Source organism: Salmo salar, unplaced genomic scaffold (genome assembly GCF_965601325.2).
Source record: "Salmo salar unplaced genomic scaffold, fSalSal1 ptg000245l, whole genome shotgun sequence".
In the NCBI taxonomy this organism is placed as follows: domain Eukaryota; kingdom Metazoa; phylum Chordata; class Actinopteri; order Salmoniformes; family Salmonidae; genus Salmo; species Salmo salar.
Genome location: NW_027675337.1, coordinates 822,501 through 833,608, shown reverse-complemented (window position 1 = coordinate 833,608; position 11,108 = coordinate 822,501). Strand labels below are relative to the sequence as shown.

At 39.8% G+C, this 11,108-nt stretch overlaps 1 protein-coding gene across 2 annotated transcripts in view; it reads right to left on the bottom strand.

Moving 5' to 3' along the window:
• Positions 1-6,725: 6,725 nt before the first annotated feature.
• osr2 (odd-skipped related transciption factor 2) overlaps positions 6,726-11,108 on the bottom strand; it is a 5,836-nt gene continuing 1,453 nt past the window's right edge. Inside the window, exons 2-4 of one of the 2 annotated variants that reach the window (XM_014187355.3) lie at positions 8,664-9,375; positions 7,984-8,083; positions 6,726-7,525 (exon numbers count right to left, since the gene is read on the bottom strand). In XM_014187355.3, coding sequence (XP_014042830.1) covers positions 7,343-7,525; positions 7,984-8,083; positions 8,664-9,316 — 936 coding nt within the window. In that variant the 5' untranslated portion in view covers positions 9,317-9,375 and the 3' untranslated portion in view covers positions 6,726-7,342. The remainder of the gene's footprint in view (positions 7,526-7,983; positions 8,084-8,663; positions 9,376-11,108) is intronic. The other variant, XM_014187356.3, reaches the window with a different exon arrangement.

Sequence of the window (11,108 nt, the reverse complement as noted above, 5' to 3'; positions counted from 1 at the left end):
CGGCAACTGAGTTAGGAAGAATGCCTGTATCTTTGTAGTGACTGGGTGTATTGATACACCATCCAAAGTGTAATTAATAACTTCACCATGCTCAAAGGGATATTCAATGTCTGCTTTTTTTAAAAACTTTTACCCATCTACCAATAGGTGCCCTTCTTTCCGAGGCATTGGAAAACCTCCCTGGTCTTTGTGGTTGAATCTGTGTTTGAAATTCATTGCTCGACTGAGGCACCTTACAGATAATTGTATGTGTGGGGGTACAGAGATGAGGTAGTCATTCAAAAATCATGTTAAACACTATTATTGAACACAGAGTGAGTCCATACAACTTATTATGTGACTTGTTAAGCACATTTTTACTCCTGAACTTATTTAGTCTTGTCATAATAAAGGGGTTGGATAGTTATTGACTCAAGACATTTCAGCTTTTCATTTTTTATTAATTTGTAAGAATTTCAAAAAGCATAATTCCACTTTGACATTATGGGGTTTTGTGTGTAGATCAGTGACAAAAAAAAAAAATACATTTTAAAACCATTTCAAATTCAGGCTTGTCACATAACAACATGGATAAGATCAAGGGGTGTGAATATTTACTGAAGGCACTGTAAACTTGTTTTAATCCAATGTTTAGTTATTTAATTAAAGAAAGGTTAAATAAAAATAAATTTAAAAAAAATGTAAACAAGCTATATAGCCTCTGGTTAAAACTATCATGTTGATATCATGGATGGTCAATCCTTGATTCCACAGCTCTCTCAGCTTCATCCCTCAGCTGTTTACCAAAACAGGGGCGGGGAGTACCGCTTTGTTATTATTTCTTCTGCTGATTGCCTCTTTAATGATAAAATATATGTTTCCTTTTACGTCACAAAACGTATGACTAATATAGTCCTGTCTAGTTTGTAATTTATTCCAGAATAAAGGTCTCTGGTATCTATTGTTATATTACCATAATAAAAGCCTGGTGTCAGTTAGGGTTGTCCAACACCAGGTCCTGTTGATATATAGAGTCAGAGGTAAGTGAGGCTATTGAGCACTTAGCTGTTATCCTCTCTCAGTGAGATAAGGCTAGTGAGGACACAGCCCTAACCCTGGCCCCAATAGCCCCAGCCCTGGCCGTAAACATGGCCCTAACCCTGGCCCTAACCCTGACCCCAACCCTGGCCCCAACCCTAACCCTGGCCCCAGCCCTGGCCCCAACCCTAACCCTGGCCCTATCCCTGGCCCTAACCCTTGCCCCAACCCTGGCCCTAACCCTGGCCCCAACCCTGGCCCTAACCCTGGCCCCAACCCTGGCCCTAACCCTGGCCCCAACCCTGACCCTAACCCTGACCCTAACCCTGACCCTAACCCTGGCCCTAACCCTGGCCCCAACCCTGGCCCTAACCCTGGCCCCAACCCTGGCCCTAACCCCAGCCCTGGCCCCAACCCTGGCCTTAACCCTGGCCCCAACCCTGGCCCCAGCCCTGGCCCTAACCCTGGCCCCAGCCCTGGCCCCAACCCTGGCCTTAACCCTGGCCCCAACCCTAACCCTGGCCCTAACCCTGGCCCCAACCCTGGCCCTAACCCTGGCCCTATCCCCAACCCTGGCCCTAACCCTGGCCCTAACCCTGGCCCTAACCCTGGCCCCAACCCTGGCCCTAACCCTGGCCCCAACCCTGGCCCTAACCCTGGCCCCAACCCTGGCCCCAACCCTGACCCTAACCCTGGCCCTAACCCCAGCCCTGGCCCCAACCCTGGCCTTAACCCTGGCCCCAACCCTGGCCCCAGCCCTGGCCCTAACCCTGGCCCTAACCCTGGCCCCAGCCCTGGCCCCAACCCTGGCCTTAACCCTGGCCCCAACCCTAACCCCGGCCCTAACCCTGGCCCCAACCCTGGCCCTAACCCTGGCCCTATCCCCAACCCTGGCCCCAACCCTGGCCCTAACCCTGGCCCCAACCCTGGCCCCAACCCTGGCCCCAACCCTGGCCCCAACCCTGGCCCTAACCCTGGCCCCAACCCTGGCCCTAACCCTGGCCCCAACCCTGGCCCCAACCCTGGCCTTAATATACTGTAACTATTGACTCTTCAGTTAGACATGTAACTTCCAATGATGTGTCCACTGACTTGGCATGGGTTTAGTGCTAACATGTGTCCTTGCACTGAAATTATTTAAAGAGAGGATTTTGTTTCAGCCAATAGTCAATGTAACTGCTCCTTTGAGAGGATTTGTTCCAGCCAATAGTCAATGTAGCTGCTCCTTTGATGTCCAATCATAATATTAGAAACCCTTTGTCACTGCGAATATAGTCAGGCTATGCCCACTGGATTGAAGTGTTTTGACTAAAAACAATCACATTTCTTCAAAACATGAAGGGCTACAATACCAATAGAAATGAATAGCAAATGGACTGGTAAAGAGGTCTGAGAATATGTGAAGAAAAAAAAAATACTGTGCCGTTTGTGAACGCTCCTGTCGACGGCAGGACATCTGACAGCTCTATATTTGACTTTTTCCTCGAGTTTCACCCTAAATCTTCGGGCTTCCTCGTGGCGTTTCAGGCTACAGCTTAAAACCTTCCTAAGAAGGTGATTTTCCCTTTTTCGAAGTGGGAAGGAAATCTTCTGGGGCCGGTGTTACATAGAAAGGGGGTTTTAATATGGAGACATATTAAAACGTCAAAACTCACTTATACAGCGTTTGTTACGCGGGTTGTTTTAGCACACTTGTTGCCAAGCGGTCGTCACAATACAGCTTTCCATTATGACGTGAGCTATATTATGACGTGAGCTATATTATGACGTGAGCTATATTATGACGTGAGCTATATTATGGCGTGAGCTATATTATGACGTGAGCTATATTATGGCGTGAGCTATATTATGACGTGAGCTATATTATGACGTGAGCTATATTATGGCGTGAGCTATATTATGGCGTGAGCTATATTATGGCGTGAGCTATATTATGGCGTGAGCTATATTATGGCGTGAGCTATATAATGACGTGAGCTATATTATGACGTGAGCTATATTATGACGTGAGCTATATTATGGCGTGAGCTATATTATGGCGTGAGCTATATTATGGCGTGAGCTATATTATGACGTGAGCTATATTATGGCGTGAGCTATATTATGGCGTGAGCTATATTATGACGTGAGCTATATTATGACGTGAGCTATATTATGGCGTGAGCTATATTATGACGTGAGCTATATTATGACGTGAGCTATATTATGACGTGAGCTATATTATGACGTGAGCTATATTATGGCGTGAGCTATATTATGGCGTGAGCTATATTATGGCGTGAGCTATATTATGGCGTGAGCTATATTATGGCGTGAGCTATATTATGACGTGAGCTATATTATGGCGTGAGCTATATTATGACGTGAGCTATATTATGACGTGAGCTATATTATGACGTGAGCTATATTATGGCGTGAGCTATATTATGACGTGAGCTATATTATGACGTGAGCTATATTATGACGTGAGCTATATTATGACGTGAGCTATATTATGGCGTGAGCTATATTATGGCGTGAGCTATATTATGACGTGAGCTATATTATGGCGTGAGCTATATTATGACGTGAGCTATATTATGACGTGAGCTATATTATGACGTGAGCTATATTATGGCGTGAGCTATATTATGACGTGAGCTATATTATGACGTGAGCTATATTATGGCGTGAGCTATATTATGGCGTGAGCTATATTATGACGTGAGCTATATTATGACGTGAGCTATATTATGACGTGAGCTATATTATGGCGTGAGCTATATTATGACGTGAGCTATATTATGACGTGAGCTATATTATGACGTGAGCTATATTATGGCGTGAGCTATATTATGACGTGAGCTATATTATGACGTGAGCTATATTATGGCGTGAGCTATATTATGACGTGAGCTATATTATGACGTGAGCTATATTATGGCGTGAAAGAACAGACCCGGATGTGTTACAGACGTCATGCTTACGACTTAGCAATGTTTGTTAGTTGTGTTATTAAATATATTTATATATATTTTTTAATTATATAGTTAATTGTTGTGTTTTTTTGGTTTGTTTTTATTCAAGTGTATTCTTATAGGACTAACTTTTTTTTTCTTCCTCACAAATGTGTGTATTGTTATTACATATATGTACTACTACAATAGTGTAAAAATATATAATTACAAATAAATGTAAGAATATTGTTATATTGTAATGGTATTAATAGTATTACTAAGAGTAAAGCGCTGAAGGTCATTTGTTCCATTAATTCAATATTAAGTTTCTTCGTTCCTGTTGATGCACATGTGTACTTCTGGTTATCAACAAAAGGGTTACAGATTATAATCATTTAAAAACGGAAAAAATAGTATCACATAATCGCAACTTACATCATTGAAATGTCGATTATTGTCAGCATTTCCTACCAATGAAATTACTGATTAATTAATATACACACGATTATTACTAGGCCATGTCTGATTATTGTCACGATGGGACCATTGCTGTTGCGTTATTGTTTTTATATTGTTATAGACTATTACTACTGCTGTCAGCTGTTACACCGCAGTAGAATGTGGCTCAATTCAGTGCACCGATCGAAAGCGGTTTCCGTTTTAGGTTGTGCATTTCACTGCACCTGCGATAACATCTGCAAATCTGTGCAGGCCTACGCGACCAATAAACTTTGATTTGAAAATAGGAGGAAGGCCTATCATTTTTGACGGAGTTACAACAGTACTTCCGGGTCAAAAGTCAGGCCTTATCTCTTATTATTCGTCGATCAGCTTTGGATAGGTAGGCCTCATTATAATTCTGTCCACTGTTCGTTTATTTTTATCATTTGTCCTTTTTTGGAAGTCAGGTTTTGTGCAATGTGCATTGCTGAACATATTTTCACAATGAGAGAGAGAGAAAGAGAGAGACAGAGAGAGAGAGAGACAGAGAGAGAGAGAGAGAGACAGAGAGAGAGAGAGAGAGAGAGACAGAGAGAGAGAGACAACACTACCCCACGCTTGTTTTTACCGGAGCACTTGGACGTGGAAACAAAAAAAATATATGTTTTCTTGAAAATTAGAAAATCTTTGGAGGTTTACGCATTTCGTTTCCAAGAGTTGAGACGTCTTAGCAATATCAGCGATGTTCATGTGAATAATTATTTGCGTTTACACTTGATCAAAGATGTTGTCTCCTTACTGTTGGTGGAAAGACATTCAACCATTGTCTTGATCTGGACTAATGTGAAAATAGACGATGAAGATAATCCAGATTATAATAGGCCTACATACTATAACCGAATACCAGTAGGCTATAGGCTACTAGTAAAACTGAACAATAATAGTAGTGTAATGTAATATCCTAATAATAATAATTGTAATACTTGATTTATAATAATAATAATAATAATAATAACAATAATTATAATAATACATGTTTTTCCAAACAAATGTATTTCATTTTGCATGAAAAAAATGTGTTGGGAACCGTCATTGTAAGATAAGAATTTGATCTTAGCGGACTTGCCTAGTTAAATAAAGGTTAATTAAATAAATAAATGTAAAACCTTGTGTGTAATTGTGCGTGTCCTCATGCCACTGTGGGTTCACTCTGCAGCTTCTTCAATGTGTAATAATGATCAGTAGCCATCAGAGGCCGGCGGTGGAGATAAAGATAGCGGATATGACGTGTTGCCCTGCTGCTAATGCTGCTAATTGAACGGCTAATGAGCTTCTGTCAGCTGTCATATAGATAGGATTATAATTATAATATACTCTATTACTAATCACACCGTGATAGTAACAACAATAAGACTACTACTGTAGTAATAATACTGTAGTAATACTACTGTAGTAATAATACTGTAGTAATACTACTGTAGTAATACTACTGTAGTAATAATACTGTAGTAATACTACTGTAGTAATAATACTGTAGTAATAATACTGTAGTAATAATACTGTAGTAATACTACTGTAGTAATACTAACACCATGATTGTAACAGCAACAATAATACCACTACTGTAGTAATACTACTGTAGTAATACTACTGTAGTAATAATACTGTAGTAATAATACTGTAGTAATAATACTGTAGTAATAATACTGTAGTAATAATACTGTAGTAATAATACTGTAGTAATACTACTGTAGTAATACTACTGTAGTAATAATACTGTAGTAATAATACTGTAGTAATACTACTGTAGTAATAATACTGTAGTAATACTACTGTATTAATACTAACACCATGATTGTAACAGCAACAATAATACCACTACTGTAGTAATAATACTGCATTAATACTACTGTAGTAATAATACTGTAGTAATAATACTGTAGTAATACTAACGCCATGATATTAACAGCAACAATAATACCACTACTGTAGTAATAATACTGCAGTAATACTCAGAATCATTCTCAAATAGGTCTACATGCTACTTAGACCAAGATAGTTGTATTTCTGGAATGTTCGTTTTTTATCACTATAAGTTACTACACATTACTAGGAGTTTATATATGGATTGTGTGATTCTCTGTATGTGTTTTATAGCGTATCGTTTATTCGCTGTTAGTCAGCACCACACAAAATATAGTTTAGCTTCTGCGTGTCCACCAGTTCACGTTTTTTTTATTCGACTATAAGCTACATCACCCCTCCTTTATTTCCAATCAACAAAAAAAAGCGATTTAAAATAACAAGTTGTCAGCCTGTGTACACAATGAAGTATGTGGTTTTTTTGTGTGTGTTAAAGACGATAAGGTGGTGGTGTAGGAAGGAGTTCTGTACTCTCCTTTCATTCCGCCACTTCATGATTAATACGTTTCTCTTTTTACGCAGCAAAGAATAATGGAATAAAACAAACACCATTTTTTTTTTTTTTTTTTTACCAATGGGAATATTTAACTTTGCTTTATTTCTAAAATACAATTTAACATACTTTAAACATTGGGGTTGTGTTTTTTTTTTTTTTAAACAACTTTTTAATTCAAGGACATGAACAACAACAACATAAAATATATGATTTACATGGGCTCCAAAAGTCTTGATATTTACAGGTAGAAGAGGCAGGAAGAGCGGTCTGTGTCTGTCTGAGCTCCTTGACTTTCACTTGAGACGCAGTACTGTTCATCACTCCATTGTAAATATTGCTTGTCCACAGTTCAGTTTGTGATATTCTTTCAATGGAAGAAGAAGAAAGAAAGACAGGAAGGAAGAAGAAGGAAAAAAAAAAACGTTTCGTCGATGTTTGTTGTTTCCTCTGTTATTATTAACGTCCGTTTTTTTTTTTGTCCTGTTTTTTGTTTGGTTTGTTCGGCTGTTCATCAGCCTTCTCAGATTGGCTAGTAGTCCTGGTGAGGAGTGTGCGTCAAACTGTGCCGTCGCAAGTCACAGTTGCGCCGAAACACCTTTCCGCAGCGGTCACAGCTGTAGGGCTTGATGTCTGTATGGGTGAGAAGGTGAGTTTTCAGGTTACTTCTTTGATTAAAGGTTCTTCCGCATGTGGGGCATTTGTGAGGAGATTCCTGTTTAGATTTAAAGCAAGCAAAGGATTATTCCCTTTAGTTTATTTAGATAAATATATGTATTGTATTATAATATGAATCTTCAGATCAGTTATTGACATTGTGCTGATAAGTAAGCTTTGGCCCTAACAAAATGAACGTCTGTAGCTATAGTCTATATTTCTTTTAAACTAGTTATTATAATCATTCAGTTATTACCATACCTGCCAAATATAGACGAGACACAATCGCTATCCATACAGGCAATCCAAATACACACATATATATATATATTTAGGTTTCAGAAAATATGCCAAATTTGATCAGTGACGTTTGCAGTAAGACATGACGCGTGTAACAACACGAGTACACAGATATGTGAGGATCGTGCCCTCTCATATGGTTTACTGACTCACATACATGTTGTATTGGTATCAAATTGTGTTAATAAATCTTTTTTTTTTTTTTATGAGACTCACCTGCATATGTAATGTTTTATGAACGGCTAAAGTTCGAGACTGACAAAATCCTTTCCCACATTCTTGACATTTGAAGGGCTTCTCCTTGGAGTGGATGTATCTGGGAATTAGAAGACAGAGGAGACGCGGTTAAAACGGAAACACCTTTTCATATAACGGCGTTGAAGTCATGCTGAGAAGTGCCTGCCAGTTGTGCAACTTGATCTGTGTTCTTGTGCGTAAAAGGGGCTTTAGCGCCCTCTCGGAATAAGGACTTGTCCTACTCTGCACAGTGCACGCAACATAGTTATTACAAAAAAAAACACCTACATACAACGCCAGGGTTGTGGGTTCGATTCCCACGGGAGGGCCAGTACAAAAAAAAAAATGCATAAACTGAAATGTATGCATTCACTACTGTAAGTCGGCTCTGGATAAGAGCGTCTGCTAAATGTACTGAAATGTAAAATGTTAGCAGGTGTTAATGCAAGTGTAGCGAAATGCTTGTGCTTTTAGTTCCGACCATTGCAGTGCGTCACAATGTTGGAATTGTGTACAAAGTCAAATGAATATGAATAAAACGTGATCATGACGCTATTCCGTACACACACGTCACTATCAAAGTGTTTTTGTGTTTTTTTTCCTTTCAAAGAAAACAACAGCAGTATCATCCCATATACATTCAGAGCACCGCTTGTTACCTGTGGTCTCTCAGGTGGTCTTGTCTTCGGAAGGCCTTGTGGCAGATATCACAGGTATAAGGCCGTTCGTCTGTGTGGGTCCTCTCGTGGATCAGAAGATTGTATGACTTGGTGAAATGCCTGCCACAAAACTTGCAAATAAATTCCTTTTTCGTCTTTGACGGAAGTCTTCCCCGAGTGGGTTTTCTATCAGGCGACAGTTTGTTGAACTCAGATATCGCGTTGCCGAGACCCGCTGTCAACTTTGAAAGATCCCCTGCTTTAGGCGGATCCTCCTGGGTAGCAGCTATCGCCAGGTTGGCAAAGTCAAAGCGCGGCGGTCGGTCCTTGTGCAGCCCGGGGATAAGGTGAGTAAGGCCCTGTTTAGGGTGAAAGAGGTGTGCGGAGAACGGTAGCCCCGTGAAGGTAAACCGGGGATCCATTAAGCCCTGAGCAGCAGCCATCTCAGTGATAGTCGACCTCAGTCCCTGCATGTGCGGATAACCCAGTGTCCAGTGGTTCATGTGCATGGTCTGCACCGCGCTAAGGCCGTACAGTCCCTGGAGCTGGTCGACGGCGGCCGGGAAGGCGTTGACCGCTTGCAGGAAGGAGTAATTGGTGAGTTGGAGAGACGGGTGGAGAGGGATCGGAGCGGGTAGGGCTTTGCTCCCCATCTCGGCGGCTAAAGACTTCACGGTTAGGACCTCGGCACAACTCTACCACGGTGAAGGTCCTGTTAAAGACATGAACAATACACATTAATATGAGTTTACCATCAACCCACAATATGGCACAATATAGATCTAGAAAATACTGCAATTAGACAGTAAAAATAAGCATAGAGTTAATGACACAAACTATTTCTGTGCATTTTGCACGATGCTGCAAATAGTTTTCCATTAGAGCTTTTCCAACCGTTTGACCTTAGCCGACATTTAATTAATTTTACAACCATCTTGAGAACGGCCTTAATAATAAGGGCTGGTATTGGATCGTCTCACATTCAGCGTTTTAATACTTCACTTCCATTGTGGAAATCAAGGACAGTGACTCATTTACTTCAAGATTTACGATTTGCATACCGTCTAAAGGTGAACAGATTCCTATTTGGTTATAAAGCTTTTTTTTTGTTATAGAGACATGTTAAGCGTTCAAGTTATATCTTTTTGTGCACAAGGTGCAAGAAGACTTGGGACAAATTGAATGTTTGTCTGGAGAAAATACATTTCGTTCATTTTTTTTCTCTTCTTCTTTCTTCTAGAGCACATGGTTTTTCCTTCTAATAAGATAAATATATGTTATGCATCCAAAAAAAGAAAAAGTTGGAGACGTTGTTTTCGTTGCGCTCGACTGTGCTTGTTGTCACTCCCAATTAAATGTTCTACGATACATTAAAACAACTCCTTGTTTTAACGCTGCCATTATATTCGCCAATGCCGTGTGTTACAACACACAAGGCCTAATTAAACGTATTATCACGTCAACAGACTTGGACGTTTGTAATCTCGCCTGTTGTAGTCAGACGTGTTATTCTCTTTATGCGTGTTAACTGGAGAACAACATATAAAAGGGGTTTTGCTTATCTCCTAAAATAAACTTTACCCTCCATTTTTTTATTTATTTTTTTGTGTAAAATCCATTTCTAGGCTATTTGGAGTCATGTTTAAGGCCTTGAACGATGTTTATCTCTGAAAACAAAGGCGTATATGGACCTGCTAACTAAATTAACATTTGTTGTATATTTCGTCGCCAAAGACCGATTATAGAATGTTGCTGTAGCCTATAATCACGAGTATTGCAACTTCAGAGAAATACATGATTTGCGTAAACATCCTTTGTAAATACTCCTGTACAAAGGCTATACGTGTTATGGGGTTGAGGATTATGACAACTGTATGATAATACTATGGGACTGTTAAAATGACTGAGGGTTACATGCACAAGTGGTGTAATGACACCAAGTTGGTAAAGTAATGCTTTCCAAACCCACGAACAAGCTCACCGTGTAACTCTCTCCATGCACAATACTTATTCAGACCGTGGGTGTGTTTTTTTTTTAGGTGTAAATAAATAGTATTCCTCTCAAACTATTTAAATGTTCAACTTCTTGCGTAAATTGCAAAAAAAACTAAAAACTTTAGACTGCGTGAACATGAATTTAATATATTTATAAATATATTTTAGAGCGTCCCATTTACAGCTACCGTTTTTTTGGTCAGTGTGGTTTTTGAGGTGCAAATAGCGCTCCTCTTTGAGCTTCACGTTTCTATAAGTTACTGTAGCAGAATACCACTGTGCATTAAAAACCAGCGAGGACTGACAACCCTTGTTGAACATTCGTCTGAAAACTATGACTCATTCATAATAATCAAATTTTACCCCCCAAAAAAATATAAGCTGTTTTTCCCCACGTTAGTTTTATAAACTTTAGCCAAATGGAAGGATTTATTCTAACACGGGTTAGAG